Consider the following 23,733-nt stretch of genomic DNA (forward strand, 5'->3'; position numbering starts at 1 on the left):
GCCACGACCAGCTCCGGTGCTGTGGCAAATGTTGCACAGGCTAAACTGTTCTGAAATCCCTTCTCCTGCCTGCCCGATAGGCACAGATTTGGTGTGCCTGCCTTTCACCAAGGGGTATTTCTACCTTTGCTCGCAGCTACCCCATTTACTACCATAAAACCCAGCAACCAGTCAACTGCAGAGCCCTATCAGAGACTGTCGGGAAGAGGTTAATGCCTTTCATCTGCATGGCGGAAGGTCGCTTCCTCTTCCCAGCTGGGATTTGGTCGAAGCCGTGTGTGCTTTCTGTCTCTGCTTCAGCCTCGGCAGAGCTGCGTGACACCTCGCACCTCCTGTGCTGGGCTTCGGAGCTCGCTGCCTGGCATCTGCCTCCTCCGTTCACCCTGTGCTCTGCGGTGCAACCCGCCACGAGAGTGGGCACGCTGCAGCTAGCCTGGCCAGGAGGCATCCGACCCTGCTCCAAAATGGCTTCTCACACTGCCTTGGTGGACTGTCCACCTCGCACGGGCCCAGAAAGCTGATGGGAAGGCAATACTTGCATCTATTTGCACAATTCCCCATAAAGGCTGCAGCTCTGGAGCGTAAGCAAAGGGATAAGAGTGGTGCAAACTGTGGCAAAACTCTGTCTAAATTAAACCTCTTCACTGTAGCATCTGACAATCCACCACGCAACTTCCCTACACTCCTGTTCCTCTGCCCCGGGAAGACGCTGTGGCCCCACACGAAGCAGCAGCGTGGTTGGGAAGCTGCCCTCCAGCACAGCCGGCTGTTACAGGCTGCAGCCTGCAGAAACTCCAGGCAACGACGTTAAAAACATGCCATCCCCCCCCCTCCCCCCCCCAAGAAATGCTTTGCAGCAAAAGTGACCTTCTGATAGCTCGGGAACATCTCCCAAACAGGAAAGGATGTCAGAAATTGCAGTTGCGAGTCAAAACAATAGTCCCCACCTACGTGCCGTCATCCGACGCAGGGCTCCGACCTGGCCGGGGGCGAGGAGGAAGGACCCCTCTTCCCCTAACACCCAGCCCGCTAATGTGCACGGGCTTTCTCAGCAACAAACTGATGCCGGCTTCAGCTCCCATTTCAGCTGCTGGCATCACAAAGAAAATCCGGGACACATTTCCTCGCTCTAAGGGGCAGGAGGAGGAGGAGGAAGGTGGGCGCCTCTGCCTGAGCTGCTCCCCGGGACATTGGGCAGCATCGCCCCCGCTGCCAGCCTCCTCCCTCCGCTGCCAGCTTGTGAGCTCAGATCTTCACCCGAAATGTCAAGAAAAATAACAGAGAAATTAACAAAAAGCCCTCTGACTTAACCCAATTGGAATATTTATTTTGAAAAATTTATTGAATTACAGAACAGGAAACCCACTAAATAAAACCAGCCAGGCTGGCATTTGTCTTCCTTGGAATACGGCACTCTCTTTTAGTCATGTTAATATTTAGTTTCTCTTTTTTTTTCTCCATTTTTATGTATTTATTTTTACAAAGGGGCTGGGATGTGACTAAGATCATTACATGTGTAACACTGCAGCAAAGTGATAATGCGTTTAAGGTTAAATGGGAGAAACATGACATTTGACTAATAAACTTTTTCCTGTGTTGTGACTCCATAAACAAAGGGAAACACACAGCAGCGCAGCCGCTGCCGAGAGGAAAGGGGAGCTGGGTGTTGGGGTTTTTTTTTCGCAAGGCCTTTGTTTCCTACGCGCTGTATCTTCAGATTCAAAGAGGTTTTGCCGAATACAACAGATATGAAATGTGTGATGTTCATTTTAAAATTACAAGTACAGCCTGCTATTGACCATCTAATTATGCTGAGTTCCATTTATAAACATAGCTAACCACTAAGTTTATAGAGACTTTTTGTGCTGCTTTAATAGGATATTGATCGAGAGCAAGGTTTGAGTGGACTGCCATTGAATTGTGTAATGGCATACAAAAGGCAAGGTCACGGCAACTGTTCACTCTATGCCTGCAGTCTATTTTTTATTATAATCTTTTTTTCTTCCTCTCATACCCAAGTCCAAACAGTATGTTTTGGATAGCAGTGCTTTGCTAAGGAATACAGAGTATCTTTTTAAATGTTAATTTTCATGCTGCTGACTTTAACTACCTTCACTACTGTAATGCTTAGCATAGCAGAAAACATACAGGCTGCTGTTTAGAGAGACTTGGTTTATTATACCCCGGCTTTCACGCACGTGCTCTGCGTGGAGGAGAGCCCCTTCTCCCCTCCCGGGCTGCAGGAAGGCAGCAGCGTCCCTTCCCAGCCCCACGCCAGGAGCCGGGGCACCCCACGCCTCGCCACAGGCATCCAGTACGAGCTGGGGCTGGCAGGACTTGCCCTGCAGTTTGGTTTTGGCTTTACCTGGCCACGGGATGAAAGGCGTGAGGAAGCTGGGTTTCCTCCGTCGCACCCATGCTCCGTGCCTGGAGCGGCGGTGATTAATTTCTAGCACTCGTTTGCCTGCATCACGGCAAGGACAGCTTCAGCCCTGGCCCCGTGGCTAAAGCAGCCGCTGGCCAAGTCTCTGGGCTGCATGATCTCAGCTTTTCAAAGCGCCTCGTCTGCACAAGCACCTCTTACCTGTGGAATTAGTGTAACTGTCTCAGGGATAATTAGCTGGACCATTCCCGTGTTTATACAGGAGCGGTAAGCAACTGCATGGACGCTTGTGTGCTTGTGGTTTCACCGGCTCATTAGCAGGATTAGAAGTCACCCCACTTGCTCCGTACAGCTCCTTCCCGCACACAGCTAACATCTTAAAACTCAAAGCGTGGCATTTTCAGTCCAGGGTGCAGTCAGAATTCCCTTGTTTATCAGCATGAAGAATGATGTCATTTTGACAAATAACACATCACAAAACAAATATGTTTGATTTGGCTCTAGCGGAATGTTCATAAATCCTAAATCTTTCTTCACATCCTGGGCAGTGCACTTTATCTGGCTGCTTGAAGGACCTCCAAGGGAGGAGATCTTCCCAGCAGCTCTCTGCACAAGAGCACGTGGCGCCGACTCCAAGCCAAGAGGGGAACAGCGTTCCCCATGCCCCTCTCCCTGCTCCAGCCTGCCATGGCCTCCCCCAGCCTCTGCCAAGGGAATGGGACTGTAGACTTGGCAGTGGCTTGGCACCACAAGCCACCCCCTCTGCCGGCACCTTTTCCAGAGGGTATCCTCCAGTGCCCTGCAGATATCTGCAGACAGTGAGCGGAATACTCTCCTAACAAGGGTAGAGAGGGAGAAGGTTTTGCTTCACCAACAGCTGGCTGTCAGTTCACCAAACTTGTGCATCATCTCCGATGTGTCTGCTGCTGAGCTTTTTGTTGTCAGCCCAAACCTCTCTAGAGATGGAAGAATGAAGTCTCTGTTATCCGAAGGGGTCTCCCCTGTATCTGGGGTGACAGACAACACTTAGAATGGAGCTCACACCCTTTGCCTGCTAATAACGTAGGAGAAGCGACAGCATGGTCTGCAACATCCACATCAGAAGGGGTGGAGAGGGAACTATCTGTTTTTCAGATGATCGGCTTTCTCTATTTTACTAGGCTCTGCAAGATTCAAGTAGCTGGGTAGCATTTCGAAAGAAAATCTGCATCTCTGGGACTGAAGGAAGCGAGTTTCTGTTACCAAAACAGTCTAGACTTGTTCAATAGCTCACAGAAACTGTGATGATCAGCACTGATGGGTAAGATAGATAATGGTCACAGCTGACCTTTTGCTTGATTAATTCATTCCCCAAATTTGCATGACGGAGACAACTGCCTATTACTTGAGACTCCTTGTCATGTGGACCTCTGGGAACTTTACTAAATAAACCTACACATAATTGCTACCAACAATATTTCATAAGAGTAATTTTAGATAACAGCAGCAAACCTCAGGCCAGTTAAAGCTGTGGGAAATCACTTATTTCTATCATCATATTATCAAAAGCAAGCACAGAAAGAAGCATGACAACGGGCAGACACAAAGATGGCACCTCTTTGCAAAGCCAAGACAGACCACACTCAGGAAGAGAGCAGAGACTAAATGTGAGGGCCCACTCTAGACTGGCTTGGTCCTTCCCTAGCCGTGGTGGCTTCTGAGGGAGTAAGGACTTTTTAGAAAGTAAAAGGAAGAGAACGGATTGAAGATGCTTTGATTGCTCAAGCTACAGACTGTTAATAGCTGCTGGTGAGTCTGGATGATGGCTGTTCATAAGCTGAGCTCCCCAGAATGAAAGTAACCCATGGACTGGTCTCAAATCAAGACACGGGAACACACAGACAACCCAGCAAGGGTTATATGGAAAAGCACGCTCTTTAAAAGACCTTGCCTGCCAATTTAGGCAAATATGCAGCAATTACTTTGTTGCTCTGTTATGTTAAATAATTCTTTTAATATTAGCATGCAAATTCATACTGACTTCGCTGGGAATTTGATGCTAGACTCTCCACTAAACATATCCTACTGCGTAGCCACGGCGTGTCAGGCTGTGGGCTTCTCAGACCTCACAAAGTAAACAAGGTTACGGCTGGTCAGTACATGTCTGGGGCATCTCCAAGGAAAATCCAGGGTGCTATCAAAAGCAGTGTAGCTAAATCAGTTGCTGGCACTCGTCCCTCTGAGTCAGTTCTGAAGTGATATCCCGATATGCTTTGGGGACACTATTTTTGGTGGAGGTGCTGGCTTGTAGACAGGATATAAAACTGAGGTCTTGACCTCCCAGGATTATTAAAGAGCTCATGAAAAAGAGTGCAAACCCCTGTGTCTGGAACAGATAAAATCTGAGTCTTTTTATTTTGCCCACCCACACCTCCTTCGTTATTTCCAATCAAAATTCATGCCTGCCCTGCTCTTCCCGCGTGCAGGTGCCCTACCCTTGGAGGTGGAGCATTTCAGCAGCAGGCAGAGGGAACGTCTCGGCCACAGCTTTGCAAAACATCCTGAATGCCAGGATTACTGATACACAACGTTTTAGTTTAGTTGCAATAAAATATACTGGAAGATTAATAGACATGAAACATGACGCTCCTGAGGTGAATGCCAAGCTCTCGGGGAGGCCGAGACTGGGGCTGGCTGTGAAGGGTGAAGTCCTGAGCGGGGGCACTTTTCTAGCAGCTCTGCCCTGTGCACACACGAAGCACGGCTGACAGAGTCCAGAGGCAGTTCTGCTGTGTAGGGCTCCTACAGCGAAGATAAGATTGTGGTGAAGTGGGATGCCTTGCAGAGGGGGAGGGTGAATCCTTTGGGCTTGAAAAGCCTTACGCTGTCACACTGAAAATAAAGTGACATAACACGGAGACGTTCAAAGACTGGCGATAACTTGGTTTTGTCCACCGTGCTGCAGGTACCAGCAAGTTAGTGCACACAGTATGGCGAGTTAGATGTCAAAGTCCCTATTTATGCACTTCAGTAAGTGAACTGATTTGCAAACGCGCCGAGCGCTCAGCAGCTCCTCTTGACTTCTAAGTCCTCTTTGTCCTTCTCACAAAATTCCCACCAGTTGTCAGGGAAGAAAACTCAGGAGAAATTACAGCCTTAAACTTTTTCTCCCTGTCTCTCTCTCCAGCAGATATAACTCTGACATTCATGTATCTCCCACTTGCCATGCTTTCCTTGTAGCATCCTATTTTTGAACATAAAGCTGATTTGCTAGCTTGTGCAAGTCTTTCCGAAAGGGGAAATAAAACAGGAAAATCCTTACAGAAACTCTGTGTTCTGACTCAAACCCACAGATTCTCTGCTAGGTTTGTGCCAGTTAAGATTCCAGCCCCAGAAGGACTTCAACTACATGCTCAGAGCCAACACATAAACAAATATTCCTGCTACCTAGGAGGAGAACCATTTTTATCACTGGCTGTGCGAAAGCGATTGGTTACAAGCCCTAAGGTTTTAAAAGGGCACGTAGACATGTGGTTCACCTGGAGCAGTGGTAATTGCTGACAACGTGATGTTACTCCATAGCTCTACAGTAGCTGCAGAGAAGATCCCCAAAGGACTAGTACCTACGGCCCTGGCTTACCAGTCTCTTTGCAAGAGACCGTCCATACGCCCTCCTCGGACTATCTGGATTATGTCATAGCAAAATACGATCAATGCACCTCTGATCAATGGAACAGGGTGGTGACAGGTACTCTTAATTCACTGTTGTTAGTGAGTATTGACAAGCCTGTAATGATCATGCTGCAGTGTGTCATTCATGCTGGGGGCATTAGCATTCTTTAAAGGTCAAAAAACAAATCCTTCTGGAAGACAGAATTCCACACAGTTAATGGAAAACGCACGCCTTGCGAAGCCAAGATGCATGCTTCTGCACAACTGAGATTATCAGAGCTGAAGTGGGTACAGTTGTCGGCATTATTAACGAGTTCGTTAATTTGCAGGTGTACAAACACATGTACGCATGGCAGGGATGAACACAACCGGCAAAAGCGGCGTAAGAAAATTTCCAGGCTTATGTGCACAGATCATGTCATTTCTAGAGGTCTGGTTAAAACACAGTCCTTGGATGGATCCTGCAAGGGATCCGCTGGATAAACTGACCTTTGTAGGCATTTATCTGCACTCTGCTACAGAGTCTGCCCATTTTCAGCTGGGTACCGGACGAGCTTATCAACTTGCACATGCAAGTTTGCAGAATTAAATTTTTTTTTATTTCCTTTTAAAAATGACGTTATTTTTTTCCCCCACATTAAAAGATGTGGCACATAAACGCCGTCTGCGGGCGAGAAGCGGGGAGAAGAGACTCAATTTTCAAGATGCTGTTTCTGAATTGGGGAAGGGACACGATAAGAATCAAAGAAAAAAACTGGGATTGCAGAAACCACATAAACTGGCCACAAAATGATACTTACTTTGTGAGACTCTTACTAGCTCAGTCACACTGAAAACACCTGATGTGACAAAACTGTCCTGGAAGCCCAAATGTCCTACAAAACAAACAGAGTGAGAGAACTGCGATTAACTTTAAGCATTTAATGACAGTATTCTCAAATACTTTACTTTCATTTAGACTTAAAATGTGACATCTAATTTCCCACTTAGCGGTAATTATTGTTTATGTAGGTGGGTAACTAGTCATACAGCTATGTAGGCTGCTTTGTGGTTTCTATCTAGAGGTTAGGAAAGCTAACATGACACATCAGCAGGGAGATTTTTACATGTTAAAGCATCTCAACAGGAAATCTGAAACAAAAGAGGACTATTTTAATAAACGGTTACCTTGGATGACCCCTAATGACTTCACAATTGAAATGAAAATACTGTACCTAGGAAACAGACAGGACAGCTAAGTTCCATAATCGTTTTAAACATTATTCTCTAAAGAAACATCTGATCAGGATTATCTACCCATTCATTCAAACAAAACAAGATTTAAAGATGTACTCTTCATTTTCTAAGGTTACACTGGGGAAATCTTAAAATAGCAGCTGGTTAAAAAAATTAAATTAATTTCTTTCCCACAAAAAAAAAAAAAATCCTAACATTTAAAACTAGCTTTCGAAAAGAGAAATAAATCTTTGCATAAGAAAAGTATTAACTTTGAGCTTTGGACTGTGTTTGGGAACCAGGGCATACGCTTCCACACTCGCCTCCCTTGTGCAAGGAATGCCTCCACACTTGGTATCAAAATGTTATTACACTTTACATAACAGTATTTTCCTTCTTCTCTGCAAACATGCCTACCACCAAATGTTCATTTAATTTTCACGGGTATGATCAATTACAAAAGGAGCAGCTTTCGGGCTGCGACCCAGTGCAAGTGTGCGGAGTGGGATACAGTGGTTCACGCGGGACGTATCTGGACTTCAATTAGAGGTCTGCGGTTAGGCGGCCAGACTGACCTCCTGCTTTTGAAATCAGGGTCAAAGGAGAAATCTCAGGATAAAGAGATTATTAAAAGAACTGTAAAGTCCTACTTGTCCACAGGATAAGTGGTATACCTTTTTAGGTTGTCCTACTTAGAGTCACTGATCCCAGCGCACACACACATATATTATTGAATGTTTTGCAGGGGCACCATCTGCTCTGTTGTTAATTGTTTGTCAGACTCAGTACAATTCCCCTACGTTCAGTATATTCTACCATTCCCTGCGCTCATCGTGGCGATACCTGTGCACCTTCCTACAGTGACCAGAGCAACAGGACTAATGCGAGCTGCATATCTGTTCTCCTGTCTTTCTTTTGGGGTCATTTAAAAAACCCAGCATATCCCATTGCCATTTCTACCCGCAGAATGGGAAGTCAAAGAAATACACCTTGTGTGCAGGACTACAGAGGGTGACATGTCAGGGAAAGGTTTGGGAGCGGTCTGAAGGGAGGTGAGCCGTTCAGCTCCAGCCAAGTCCTCAGCAAATTCCGCTCCGGCACAGAACAACTTCCCTGTTTCTGCGAGGATCCTACTGTGCCAGCTAAACGCAGTCGCTAAGCTAACAGACTTGAAACAAGTTTCTACATCAGGCATGTTTTTATACTTCAGCAATAATGATGAGTTTTCAAACTGTGTATATGTATATCTTTGGGCATCCTTGTGTATGTGTGTATACATATGTATTATGTACACAAACATATAAATATACACAAATCTGTCATGCTCCAGCTGTAGATAAATGTACTATAAAATATTGAAATTGATGCTGAAATTCAACACAAACAAATTCCTCAATCTGCAAACAAGGTTTTTATTTACATCAAGAGAATAAATTTTTCTCTACTTCAAATGAAAAAACGTTCTTAGAAGCTTTTATTTTTCCTTATTTTCAACTTAGAAATAGCTCTCAGATAATTGTAAATGCTTTTGCCTGATCTGCTTTATATTTTACCGTAATAAAGGTGATGACTACATCATTCTGCTTTTTAGAAACGGTCGCTGGCCATACACAACGTTTGTTCGTTGACAATTTCCCAAGTATTTTTAATATGAAGATCTACTTTTCATATGCTGCAGCAGACCTGCCTATTGAATTAAATGATCTGTGAATTAAAAATAATTCTCTTAGGTCTTCACTGAAACCACTCATGTGCCTAAAATTAAGCATATGCTTAAGTGCCTTGCTGGATCAGGGCCAGGACGCTTACTACTCCGCAGAGCCCTTCGTAGGGAAGCCAGTCTATGCTATATAACTTCCCACACTGTGCTCATCATGGTGGTATCCCAGCAACTTCCAGAAGTGCGTTCAGCAATGCTACCAACATCTGCCACGTGTTGGTTTTTCACCGTGCGCCATACCGGCTCTGCTCCGCCGTCCACGTCCACCTGCATTTCCCTGGCAGGTTCCTACCGCATTAAGAGTGAAGGCGAAATTTAAATATGGCAGTAACAAACAAAGCACAGCCACGGTCGGACATTTGGCTGATTTTTTAAGGGAAAGTCTGGAGCCTTTTGTAGTCATCCAAAAAGCCATGATTCTCGCACGGCTAACTGCGCTACCTTAACCTAGGGAACACAGGTAAAACCAGAAATGAAAGTGTCGCGGAATGCTTTTAAATACATTCTAGGTCTCAGGGTCCCGCAGGGCATGAGAAAAGTTGAATAGCTTGGGCCTGCTAACGTCATGATTCTTATTTTGCTGGGCATACCTGAAATGTGCACTTACTTCTGTAAGAATATTTCTTATGCGTGCACATGTAATAGTAATCATTAAACAACAGCACGCAATGAGAGTGATTAGATTTTCATCCTTCAGTACTGAAAATAAACATTTCACAAATGAAAGGTGAATTTCACAATTCTCCAATTTGGTATTTACTTATAAACATTAGGAAATCAGGGGCTCGTCTTGCCAATCATTAATAATATCTTGATACCCACAGAAGCAATGCCCTTGGCTTAGAGTTGTATCTTGAACTCATTTCCATGCACGGTTGGTCTGGGAATTCACACTTCGGTAGAACTCCATGAAAGTTTAAAGCTTTGCCTGGATGTTTCAGGTTGCAAAATCCAGGCCTAACACCATAGCTTTTGCTGAGCCGCGGCAACAGCGCAACAAGAAAATGAGAGAAATAGGACAAAGAAGCTAGATATGTAAAAGGAAAATGTCTGGGAAATAGCAGGATTGACAAAATATGCAAAGTAAACATTTTGCACCTATTAACAGGGGTCAAAATGCAAAAATATATCAATTTGGCTGTTCCACTTAATTCCGAATGAGAAAAAAATAGGTAAAGTCAAGCAATTACATATGCAGATGTTGGCATTAACGAGCTCCTTTACTGAAAAGATGATTAAACATCTTGAAAGCTTGCAAGATTTACTTTTCATACGGCACTTTAGAGAAATATGTGCACTGTGATACTTTTGCTAAATATCCCAAAGATAGGACATTGAAATTGCTGTATACGATCAGGTTATCTCCGCAGCTTTGTGCGACACTCACATTTTGGTAGTAAAGCAGGTGTTCAAAATGAGGATGAGAGAATTTTTACTCACTTTACAAAAAACTAACGGAGCCCATTCACTGAAATTCTGGGTATAAATTAAGACACCTGGCTAGCCAAGGCAGGCCCTGACTCAGCAAAGCAGTTAGAGCATGTGCTTCATTTTAATCACATGCTTGACTAAAGCACATGCTTATTTGCCCTGCCAAATAAAGATGGGCTGACAAAGTTAAGCAGGTATTCTAATATATTGTTAAATCACTGCCTCTGACCCAAGTCTAGGTCCAGCTAGGAGTTAGCTCATCACACAAGACCTCGCTTCGGCTCACGAGGACGATTGCTTCCCCCCCAGGGGGGAAAAAAATCTTAGGCTAGTAAGACCAAATTGAACAAAGCAAATCAGGATACTAACTAATAAATAATACGCCATTACCCAATCACACGTTTGGCATAGCGTACAAACCCAGTGCAGCACTATCATAACAAGTACCACATGAAAAACATCTTTCCCTAACTTGATGACTGCTTTAACTGGGGAGAAAATTCATAGTGCGATTTACATATTCTTCTTTTAGATCTCAGTAAAGAAGCCAGAAGAAAAAGGCTTGAATTGCTGGAGCCTAATTCTGATCTCATAGAAGTTTTAAACAAGTCTTTCTACACTGATCAAATAGAGTTTCACCTAATTTTCTCCTAATTTACACTGGCAGAGGAGAAATCAGGATTAGGACTTGTTGTCTAATGCTATTTGTTTTGAATTATTAAGCAAACATTCCTATTTCAATGAGTAAACGTGTACAAAGGCAACTAACCTTCGTCCTAAAATCTAGTTTACAGGGAGAGTATTGTCTGCTTTCCCAATTAATGCTGTAAAAAGGACTCTCAGACGTTGAGCTACCAATCAAGAGCTTGTGTTGTAGCTTGAGAAAATCATGACTGATGCAATTACTTTTATGTAGAAAGTCTGAATATGGTCTATAGGTTAAAGTTCATCTGGTTATTGTTCCTTAATTGAATATCAGAAGAAGTTTTCAAGGTGCTCAAGGTATTATTGTTATTTAATTAGCAGGCTTCCTTGTGTAATCCAACAGTATTATTTTTATTATAAAATAGTTAGATTGCACCATAAATATACAAAGTATTTTCTAAACAGAGATACAGCTGGTTTCCTGTAATCCAAGCTTAAATAAAAACGGGAAAGAGCTACTCCTTTGAAGATTAAAAAGTCCAAGTCCAGTTATTTCTCTTCCACTACAGTCCGAGTGACAATGTATTAAGCTTTGGAGAACAGCTTTTTGGGAGACTTTGATTCCTTTTCAGTGTTTTGAAATTACACAAGTCCCCCAAACTAGCATTGAAGCCATTTCTAAAGCCTTTTTTCGTGGTCAGCATCTCACTATACATAGCCATCTTAAAACCTTAAAATAGTAATAATCAATTAGGGTCTCAAGCCTATTATCTTAACCAAATGCCTGATTAAAAGAAAAGCCCTCTCTGCTCAAAGTGCAACTTGATTCCTTTTGGGTTTATCCTCTCTCTAGATAATCCCATGTTTCACAAACAATGTGGAGCAATAATATTGATTAGAAAATTAATGTCTGTATCACACAGCACACGCAGGCCTTGAGAGAGGGGGTGTTATCAGAGGGAACCCGGATCACCCCGAGGACTCCCAAAAGATTAGCTTTTCCACGGCTGCACTGGCTGAGGAGGATGGGAGTGACAGAGTTAGTCCTAATCTGCATTGTCCAGCAAAAAAAAGGACAGAATATGCATGCTTCGGTCAAAACCTTCGTAACATTTACATTCTGATTAATTGGAAAGTGAGTTTATTAAGCCTGGGCTGCCCCGGCAGCCCCACGACTGCGTTCCCTTCCAGAGACACCTCCTTCTGCACAGACCCAGGCTGCTGCGGGCAGTCTGGCACCGGGGTGGTGGTGTGGTGGGACCTCTCCTGGTGCACGGCTCTTCTGGGAAGCATCCATCTCCAGGGCAGGGTGGCCGGGGGGGAGCACCCCGGGCTGAGACCAGCCCCTGCTGGTAGTAGCGCTTGTACCAGCTTGTACCAGCGCTTGTACAAGCGCTTGTACCAGCTCACCCTGCCCAGGGCAAGAACAGTGGAGATCACCAAGAGATACTTGGTCACCACCCCATGCTGGAAACAGAAAGCTTAGACCCATAGGGCCAAACCAAGATCGAAGAGACCATCTATCCCAACCGCAGTACTCTGTCTGAGTGAACGTCTCTCCCGTTCAGATGGAAGACGGCACGAGGGAGCTGCACACAGGCCTGAATATTGCACATCACTTTAACGAAACATGCAGTTACCACCAGACCCCAAATAGTGACCTCCAGAGCTGGCACAACGGCCTCATTTTAATTGCTTTGTACAAAACGCCTTCCTCAAATTTGTAAGTGATAAACCTTTAATGGTAAATTATACCACATTTTTAATTCATGGACTTTTTATAGAAGAATTAAGCAAGATATTATATATTAAAGGTGATACAGAAACCTCTCTTGCTCCCTGACAAATGCTCCCATTTCTATTTCAGCTTGTTATTTCCAATTTAATTTTAATGCCACAGCTATAGCTCACCTTGGACAAATTACACATTTTCTTACGAAATAACTGCTGGGCCACATGTCACATGCGCCGTTATTCTCTCCGGCTTGCCTACCTGCCTTTGGCTGAGGTTTTAAGAAGCACTAGAACTTTCTTTGTGGCCCATAGCAGGATGGATTAGACCGTCCAGGGCATGTCGTGTTAGTACAATAGAGGAACACTTTTAAGACTTTAAAGTCATGTAATACAATTCTAGGCTGGATCTTTCTTGTTAAAAAAAGTAGAATGGGAGTGATTGAAAGAGAAAAGGGCCAATATTTGACAACAGAAATCAGCATAACCTCCTAACAGCGGCAGTCATGGATGACTGCCCTTTGACCCGGGGAGATTATGTGGGATTTCAATGACAACAGCTGGAAGTGAGCATGTGAGAATAGAGAACACAGATCTGAGGCCTCCTACAAAAGACTGCACAATCCCTGCCCAGATCTGAGTGTTGATTAGAAATTGTTTCCTGGTCCTGGCTTAATAGAGTGTGATAATGAAAGTTTTGTTAACCCTTCACAATATGCAAAACCATCAGTAAATGATTTGCCTTTTTGGTTTTTAGCTAAAAAATGTCTGTACGTAGCAGACAGTAAAATTGTGAAGCACTGCTAGTTTTCATGAGTGCACTTCTGATATCAGTGCTCAGGCTCAGCTCAGTTTCCGTGCGTTTTGTATACGCTTGGTGGATGTCGGGAATCAACATCTGAAGGTGCTGGGAGATGGCTCAGAGAAAGGACTCTCACGCCTTCACCAGGGAATCCACCCAACCTGCCACGATGGGCGTTCTCCAGAGGTGAATCAGAACAGAAATACACATGTAATGCCTCACTGCGCATCGCCTTTCATACTCACGGCATATTAGAATCTTTAATAATAATAATAATAATAATAATAATAATAATAATAATAATAATGCCTAATTATTATATCAATATGTGTCATATTGAGCTCCAGAGCCTGTGTTGCAAATTAATAAATGTGGACCAGAGCACAGGTGGTATCGGGCTGGTTGTGTCACCAACAGTTTGATCCTGCATGTGTCCACAGTAGCTTCAGCTCCCAGCTCATTTGGTATTTAAGTGCAGAGATAGCGGAATTAATGGCAACTTATTACCGTTAATGAACCGATCATAGATTGGAATCAATCATGTCAGGTTTTGTCCAAGTGGAGGGCACAAGGACAGTTCCTTTCTCTTGAAGACAAAGGTCTTCTGGAAACACTGAAAGCCCTTCAAGTTATGTTAAAGACCTCATGCAATGGAAACCATTCCAAGATCTATGATGTCTGGTGTGGTTTTTCATTTCTGATGACTCCTAACATTGTAGGGTACTTTTCGGTACTCATGTGGGTGAGAAATCAGTTAAATACAGTTTTTTGATATAGAGATAAAAATTAAGAACCTCCCTCTCTACTATATACCAAATTCGATAAATAAGCTAACTGCATTAATATCGATAGCTTGAATTAATATCTATAGCTTGAAAAACAACAGATGTCTTAAATTAGCATATTTCTGTTTCAGGTCCTCAATCCAAAAAGCAAATATTAAAGGAAAGAAGAAAAATCATTATAAATGGTCATACTCATTTGGCAGCTTATAAAAATAATGCGCTCCTCAAAAGCCTTTCGAAGTAAACGAGATGAAATCTACCCTGGGATAATCATTCTGGAATATTTATGGCGTCCAACAATAAAAAGAGTAATAAAAAGAAAAGCCTGCCTCCCTGAAAATAATAATATGAAGGAGTTATTTATCTTCATATTTTCATATCAACCCTGGTTACAAGAGCAATGACAGCTATGATCTCCAAGGTCTGTGGTGATGTTGCCGGTTCGGCTTCACAGTTAGAAGCATGACTCAACGTCCAAACGAGAGAAACCACCTGGTTTCCCAGAGCTTCCCGGGGATGCTGACGGCATGTGCTGCTGCAGGGTGCTCCCCGGGCTGCCAGCAACGGGCACCCACCCACCCTCTCACCCTTGCAGGAGAATGACAAATAGGGGCACTGGAGGGGGAGATAGATACGAGAGGTCGGTACTGCCATCCCCGTTCCTTTACCCCTGCAAGGCCTTGGTGAAATGAAGGCTCCAGTGGCACAAGATACGCATCACATTAACCTAAGGGCCCCCCAGAGAGCTGAAAAACCTCCTGAAAACAATAATGTAAGCATAATTTCTTTTCAGCTGGCCATTTTTTGATGTCAGCATCATCTATCTGGTACAGCCTGAAGACATCAGTTTCTACGACTCGTTTGTCTGGAGCCGATCGCACACGCTCCATCAACTGGCCTTGCTCCTCTTACTCCTCATCAAGTATCACCTGCAATTTTGCCTCCTGAATTTTGTCCATGGACTTTGAAGACGCTGCTGGCAAAAGTAAGGGCTTGTAGGAGCCGGCGCTGGGGCTGCATGCCGTAAGCGCGACAACGTAGCCACGTTCTAGTCTTCGCACCGACGGAGAGCGCCTTGGTACATGTAGAGTTTACTTGGGTTTACTCTACTTCAAATTAGAATTTAGCTACAGTATTAATGCCATAAATATTATTGTTGGTGCTGTGTGAAGAACATCAGTGTAAGGATATTTAAAAACTGGTGTGGAATACTTAGGTATTCAGACTAATCACGGACTGAAATAAGCACATTTGTTTCAAATCCTGTTTATAGCACTGCAGCCCCTCCCTCCTTTAAATCTTCCTCTTAACCATAGTGATGTTTATTGAATACCTGTCATTTCTCCAGCAGCATGTGCCAACAGCGGCTCACCAGTGCCAGGCTGCATGAAAACCCTTCTGTCTCCTATTCTCCAAGGGGCTCCCTTAGATCAACTACTCACCATACCCAATACACTGAAACCCATAAATTTGCAGATACTGCAGTCAAAATTCTTAACAGGAAAGTGCACCCATTTTGCCCAGTGTAGCATACTGAAATATCACATGGTGAGAAGCATTTCTCACCATGTGTAAACTGTCAATTTGATTTGAAATTAAAATTTTTGATTAACATGAGCATTTCTGAGCCTCCCGCTGGCAGCAGCCCTATTGCTGAAAAGTGACATGATTTGTGACACACATGCTGTACAGAAGCCCCATGCCAGCAATTGTTAAACCCATTTTCATTCTGCTTTAATACGGTATGACAGTCAGGAAAATAATTTTAATATTTAGGAGAAAGAGGGTAAAGGCTTAAGGACTGAAGTCCTTTATGGGTGTAAAGCAGGATTAGGGCAGCACGAAAAAACGGCACGGAGGTCTCCCCGTCTCACAAGTCATGTCTCTTTTCAGCAATAGGGACCATCTGCAGGAGGCTAAGAAAGGTCCATGGTGAAGCACAAAGCCTTCTTTTAAATCCAGTTGATATTTCAAACACAGCATGAGGTACTTTCCACCTATGAATGCCGAGATGCTTGTGCACGGGGAAATGCTTGCAACTTCAATAATTAAACCCCCTCGTACAGGAGGCAGGATTTTCTGGATTCCACAGTGGTCTATTATTTTTCCATGTTGATTGTTTCCCCAGAGGTATCGGTGGTCACTAGAGATACTAACATTTCTACGGCGAATTACTTATGAAAGAGGAAAGTTTTGTGACTATTAAGACTTTTAAGCCCAGGAATCTACCTCTTCATCGGGGCGGTGGGAGGATTTTTGTTAGTTTAAACAGCTACCGAGCCGAACACAAGAAACGGGACACTTTTGTGGCGACAGATTTTAAAGCTGTAATATACACACGCAGAAGACAAAAAGTTCAGTGGGGATTTTTATAAACGTAAGCCTGTGTCACTGTTGCAAGCTGCTGACTCAACTGTGTCACCTGCGTATTTCTCAGAGTGGATCATTTTTTTTCCAGTAACATCATGTTCTGAGGAAGTTTATCATGAAACAAGTATCACGAACAGTCATTCTGAGCGGCAGAACAGCTTTGATAAGTGTCGACACGCATCTGACTTTTCTTTGAGCTCCTAACACTATTCATCACATTAAACGCTCAGCTCTGCTGGACTCTCTGTTGCTCGCAAACAGAGAGCGATGTCTAATTGCCACAATACAACGAGTTTTAAAAATGTAGTATTTTAAACATAATTTTAGATGGTGAAATGAAATACCAGGATGATTCAGATGCCCTGGTAGTATTCAGTCCCGACCATAAAGCCGTGGGCTCATTTATGTTAATAACAGCACTCGAGAATTCAATCTGCATGAAAAACACCGTCCTCAATAAAGACATGATATATAGTTATTGTAAGTCTGCAGGTTCTTTTACATAAGTCTTAAGTTTAAATAAGCGTTGTATGTAAATATCTAGTTTTAATTAGTATATTGCCAAGAAATTATACAACTAGACTCAGTGATGCTGTAATTATTTCAGGGTCTATAAAACCCTCCCTCGGCTGGTGGTAGTAAGTGTACCCTCCAAGGTTACTCTGCAGACACGCTGGGAGCTGAACCGAGGGACTCTGAAGCCCTGTGGACACAGAATTAGGGGGCTATAAAAAGAGGTGTTGGGGTTGGTTTTGTTTGGTTTTGTTTTGTTTTAATTTACACATTAGTTTATAGTTATAGGAATAATCCACGTATTCAGAGCATGTGGCAGAATTCTCTAGAAAAGCCCAGCATCCAGGAGGAGCCGGTGGGGCCAGGGTCAGGCGAGGGCAGACAACTTTCCTGCCCTGCTTTGCTGGGCGATATGGACACAAACCCCGGCGACTTCATCAGCTGTTTCCTTTCATCCTCCCTTCCTGGCACTCCTCTCTCTTCACACCAAGGCACTTCTAAAAGACTGTGGCTGGACACCATGATAATGGAAGCTGTAGAAATATCTGCTGAAGATTAGATAGTATAAATGCGAGGCAAAAATAAGGATGCTGGGCATGGAAGTCACAAGGATCAGCCAGCTCCGCCTTTCCCCACAGGCTTTCCTCTCCCTCCAGAGTTGCTTCTCACACCTTCTCTGCTGACACCACTGGTGAGCAAACTGTAATTCACAATAAATCCCATGCAAATCATGGTACTCTATTTACCGATTGTCCTTTCCATTGTATTGCTTGGAGTTTTCTCCCCAGAAGGCTGTTGCTCTATTCTTTGTACAGAACAGTACTCTAATTTTGACAACTTTCAGTCCCAAGTAGGCTGACTTCCACTAGGTTTACACTTTAGTTGTACTTGTGGCTGCAGAGGGAAGAGACTTTCTACTAGTCACGGCATGACAACACTCATACAGTCTGTCCTTGACTGCCCACATTACTGCGCTCATGAAGTTCATCTGGGGCCAACCTGAGAGATCCCTGCATAGAAGTGAGGGGAAATTCATGAGCTTTTCTCCAGCAGCGCCTGGGCTGTCTCACCTTGGACAGAAGGGTACCAAGGTAAGTCTCTGGAATAAAGCTTTGATATACTGAGGGCAGAGAAGACAGAAAGGGATGGGTCTGGAAGCACAGGAATGTTCGTCCAGGGACATGTCAAGCTTGCACAAGACCTAGAGCACAAAACTTGATGCTTATGGATGCAGATTAGGCCACTGTAGGCAAACACCATGTGCCCAACAAGTCTGGGCTTACAACTCCTGCCCAGACAGCAGACTGACACCCAGTGCAGCGTCACCGTCTCCATAGAGGCACTGCATACTGAGGGCTGGGAACTGAAGGGGTTGTCCTTATTGCCTGCTAGCAGAGAACAAAGTGACTCCACCAAGCATAGAATCCCTGGGTGGACACCAAGTTCTGCACCAATTTCACCTGAGTTACATAGGACGTCTCCAGAAAAGAACAAAAGGGTGGAATGACTGACTAGCAAAGGCACTGATGAGTCTCCACAAGGAACATGTCACCCCTCATCTGCCTCTGACTCCACTGGGAGTGTGAAGATGCACGGACAAAGTACTGCACACCCCTAGAAGCAACACAACCCCTGACTGGGTGATCCAGGCTCTCCTGTCTCATAGCCCAGGCTCTGCCAGGTCTCTGCCTCCTCCAAGTATTGAGGAGGAAGCCCCACAGACTTATCAACTGTCTTCCCAAGGGCTGATGCACTTGGGGTTAGGCAGGCAGCTACGCTTACAGACAGTGGTGGAGAACCCACAGTGTATTAGTGGATAATTCCCCCAGCCAAGTCCCAAACTAGCAGCATAAGTCCAGTGGGAAGAGACTGCTGGATGTGGAGACCCGCAGCAGAGCTCTGCATGATGACTGAGACTCTCTCTCTGTTTTATTCTAAGTTTGTGTTTTGTAGGGCAGGATGCCCTGTCTACATTCCTTTACAGACTAAGAATGGACATTTATTAACAAGTACTTGGGCGGACAGCCCAAAACCCTAGACTCCTGGCCTGGGACTGTACAACAGAGAGGGCCAGTGACCCCCGTTTGTGTTTACTGTACTTCTACAGACACATGTTGGTGTGATAGGGGCATTCACTTTCTCAGGTTCAGGCCAAGGTCAGGCTGGAACACAGACCAAATTTATTTTCTCTGTGTAATCTGCTCAGACTGTAGCCCAAAGAGGGCCTCTGAGTTCACTAATTGTGAGTATATTGTGAGGGATTCAAGATTAACAAGGTAAACAGAAGGGGCAGAGAGGGACCTTCTTAGTCCTTATCTAATTTCTCGTGCTCATCCCATGGGTGCCAGACATGGTGGTTCCAGGGGAGGTGCCTCAAGGACCTGAGATGACAATGGTGGGATGTCTCGCCCCAGGAGGCTGCCTCCAGCAACTCAGACACAGTCCTGGTATAGAGGTGAGGACCTAAGATGAATCTGTTGCTAGATGCTGGGCTGTTCAGCTGAGCCTCTGCAGCCCTCTTCCCATGGTAGAGGGCTTGCCTCTCTAGACCTTCTTACTCCTCCCCAGCAGTCAGTCTTGTGCGGCACAGGGTGATACACAGGGATGCAGAAAATGTGGCAGTGGGGTAGAGTCCCTATGTCAAATGCCCTATCTGCACATGTTTGGGACAATCTGAAGACACCACAGGGGCTAGGACTTCAAGTCTGGACTATGCTTAGCAGCCTAGGTCACCTGCCCCGTGACAGCCATCAGGACTGTTCTAACAAACAAATAATAATAATGCATGCAAATAATGAGACTTTGTACCATGTCCAACTTTACATGAAAGGCAGACCTTTGCTGATGAGCAGCAGTTGAGCAGGCAGAAAGAATGATAATGGAAAAGGAATTCCACTCACAGGGACCTTTACATTAAATGAAAGCAACTCAGGTAAAAAGGAAACCTGTCTATTATGGTTTGTAATGCATAAACATCTATTTCTTCCCTACTCCTTCTTTGTTTGCATTACTGAAATACAGAAATAAAGGAAAAAAATAATGATGGATGGATTTTGGAAGACTCAGAGTTCAACTCAGGATGGATGTGATCCCAACATTTCAGATTCTTATCTCATCGTAATTGGAATAGCTGAACCTCTCTTGTCTGCAAAATTAGGCAAGAGATCCTGTGAGAATGGGCTCTTTTTCATAGCAGTTTAGTCCCCAGGCGCATAAAAGAATGAAAACAAGAAACGGAACAGAACATTTTTACTTTTGAATACTGGCTTCATTTGGGCAGTTTAGAACAAAACTTCACTGGAGGAGTTGAGGAGGAAGTTCTTGCTGCCAGTATGCCCATCCCTAGACACATTCTTCCATAGAGCACATAAACGCTTCTCTAAAATGATAATTTATCTAAGAAACTCCCATTTTGTAGAAGTCAAGAAAAAACAGAAAGGGAAGAAAGTACACGTGGGGACTGTCCACCCTTCTACCCCGACGAAATAATTTAACCAAGTCACGGTGCTCTGCTAGAGCCACCTTTCTCTTGCAGCAAACTCATTCTTTGTCTGCTCTGCCTTTTCAGGATGAGCAGGAGAAGGATGAGTGACTTCCCCTAGCAGCAGAACCTCAGATCCAGAGCAATTACAGCATTAACCTGCAACATTTCAGTTTTACACCTCCCTGAGGTTCAACAGAGAGAGAGATGAATTCCCAGAAGACCCAGTATCTCCGCTGATTGTAGAGGGAGACTGAGGATTTTAGGTTCATAGCTGGTGCCTCATTTTAATGCCTAATGTTAGATGGGATGAAATCCAAGCCTAAAATGTCCATATACCATGTTAGCATACAACTGAAAGAAAATTTGCCTTCCTCCCCATATCTTGCCACAAGCAATCTCTCTTTAGATGCCATGCTTCTCTATCCTTATATTTATATTTGGCTACTTTTTTTTTTTTACTTTTTTTTTTTTTTTTTTTTTAATTCAGAAGATCGTAAAGTACAGGCATGTGCTGAGTTATCCTTGTGTTCCTGTCCTTCCTCTGGTTCATTTGCAGGAGGGAATAATGGTCTGTCACCAAGGTAAATTCATTACCCGGCAGATAATGCCACAGTGTTTCTGCTGCCCATTTCACAGTAAGACATTCTTTTTCAATGATGTTGCATCTCTGTTCTCGTGGGAACAGTTTACGGCTGACATAGCAATAGTAGTAATAACAACTTACATTTATATTGTACACGGGATGATCTTTACTTCTCTCGCCTTCTAACAGTGGACGGCTCCCTGTCCTATCGCAAATGCATCCTTCATGGCCGTGACAGACAGAAACCTGGATTCACTAATACTGGGCTGCCGCATTCCTCAGCCTTTTGCTCAGGTTGTCATATCCTCTCCAGACCCTTTTAATATTGCTTTAAATTGAGCTGTGGGCAGCTACCAGCTTCAAATTGAGCTGTGGGCCACTACCATCCCGCTGCTCTAAGCTTTCCCTCACAAAAATCCATGGGGTTCCCCTCCTGCCTCAAAACCGCAGCTACGTCAGTCCATCAAGCCGCGGTCCATCCTCTCCTGCTTCTCACCTCTTCCCTTCTTCCCGCAGCTCAAGCTATGGCACGCTCTGCTGTACGATAAAATTGGCTCCCCTCTGTACGGTGTGGGGGACACGGCTAGCTCTCTGCATTCTGCTATTGGAAATTTCCTGAAAGCGAATTCCCTGATTTTTAAGGACTTTGAGGTATAACATGTGGGAAAATTGCAGGTGGTCTGTACTGCAAAGCTGGTCAGGTGGGGACAACCCTCAAACACCAGCAGGTTTTCAGATGGGGATGCAGCTGTCAAAGAGCCTTCTGTTACAGATACGACTGTAAGAGTAAGGAACAGAAGTAGAAAAATAAACAGGGACAGAGGTCTAGATTCTCCGTGAGCGAGTGTTACAAGCTATGTAAGAAACGAGAAGAAATGCCAGCAAAGTCTTTGGCCCACCGCAGTCTGAAAGATGCTGTTGGCATCCTTGCGCCTGGCTAAAGGCTAGTAGGAAGCCGCTGGCCCGTACCCCGGCACTGCACCACCAAAGCACCGCTTGTCCCTCTGTCACCAGCAGACTGGGGCAGGGGGGTGACTGCCGGAGGGTGACATGGCAGTGAGCCCATGGGAGGGCACACCGCAGCCAGGCGCTGGGGTGCCGGCCATGCGTTCTGCAAAGGCCGGAGAGAGAGAGAGAGGAAAAACATTCGTGTCCCCGGCAGCAGCCCTATCTTTTCCCTGTGCCTCCTTTTGCCAGTGACAGGAGCGAGGTGCCGGCTCCTCATCCCAGAGTGTGGATTGCAGCACATCCCCTTGCTTCAAGTACGAGTGAGGGAGGGTGAGAGGTAACGATTAGAGACACTCTAAAATGATTACATTAATTGAATCTTATGAAAATGGGAAACAATGGCAGTGTGTAATAATAAAAACCCACTATAACCACGTACGTCTCTTGTTTACTAGGAAGTGCTTCACTGGCTACAGATTTACTCTGGGGCACAGCAGGAAACTTTTCTCCTTTAAATTTCATCAGCCCTTTTTTTGCCTTTTTTTTTTTTCTTTTTTTCTTTCAGAGAAAAATACCAGCTATCGGATCTGTGTTTCCCATGCACTCCTAAGACTCCTCAGCGCAGTGCCTGGAGGTGATAGTGTGAACTCACTCAAGAATGTGAAGGCATTTTATAAATCATTTGGTTTCAGCAGGAGGGGGAGAAAGGGAGAAGGCAGAGGGATGATATAGTTTACAGCACATACTCGGCAGTAACTCCCAACTGTCAAACTTCAGCATTTTCTTCAGTTGCAACAGTGGTTAACAAAAAAATGTTAAGACAGCAGACATGAAATGCACGTAGTAAGCAGCACATTTAATCAACTGGCACCTTTCTACCACCCCACCGCCAAAATCTATCCGGACACTATCACAACCCAGAAAAAAAGTTGTATAACTGAAGATACGGCACTGACGGAAGAAAAAAGGAGCAGAAACGAATAACATGAACTGCTGTAAACAACTTGCGGCGCCCTTTGTGTGCAAGATAACAATAGCAGATTTAAAGGAGTATGTTTACAAGTGCGGCTTGCTCGCCTCACCTTCCTCCTGCCCCCTTTTGCCATGCTCGCTACGTCGCTCCTGGGAAAATATTTGTGAACCCTTGCAAATAAAAGTCTCCTTCTCACTTTCCAAGAAACGGATCTGGTATTTTTCCATTTCAGTCACACTACGGCCAGGCTTCGGAGGGGATTTTATTCTCGCAGCCCTGTGAGAGTCACCCTGAACTTTCTTACCATTTCCTATCTAGCAACTTTTGCAATTAGAAAGTAGTATCTGCAATTAAAAAAAGTATCCGATTAGCTCTAGAAGTGATGAGGCTTTTTCCGGGAGGCTGGTCTCACCAAAGTGTCCTCCCTTGACAACAGCAACAGTCCAGCATACAGCTTTCAGGAGCTGTACATTGCTCCTCATGTGCACCTCTTTGCTCG

General features: G+C 44.5%; 1 protein-coding gene across 15 annotated transcripts in view; it reads right to left on the reverse strand.

Moving 5' to 3' along the window:
- NFIA (nuclear factor I A) overlaps positions 1 to 23,733 on the reverse strand; it is a 362,170-nt gene that overhangs the window by 85,950 nt on the left and 252,487 nt on the right. For all 15 annotated transcript variants that reach the window (XM_063344271.1, XM_063344275.1, XM_063344270.1 and 12 more), the window contains exon 4: positions 6,835 to 6,909. In XM_063344271.1, coding sequence (XP_063200341.1) covers positions 6,835 to 6,909 — 75 coding nt within the window. The remainder of the gene's footprint in view (positions 1 to 6,834; positions 6,910 to 23,733) is intronic.

This window comes from Chroicocephalus ridibundus, chromosome 8 (genome assembly GCF_963924245.1).
Source record: "Chroicocephalus ridibundus chromosome 8, bChrRid1.1, whole genome shotgun sequence".
Lineage (NCBI taxonomy): Eukaryota > Metazoa > Chordata > Aves > Charadriiformes > Laridae > Chroicocephalus > Chroicocephalus ridibundus.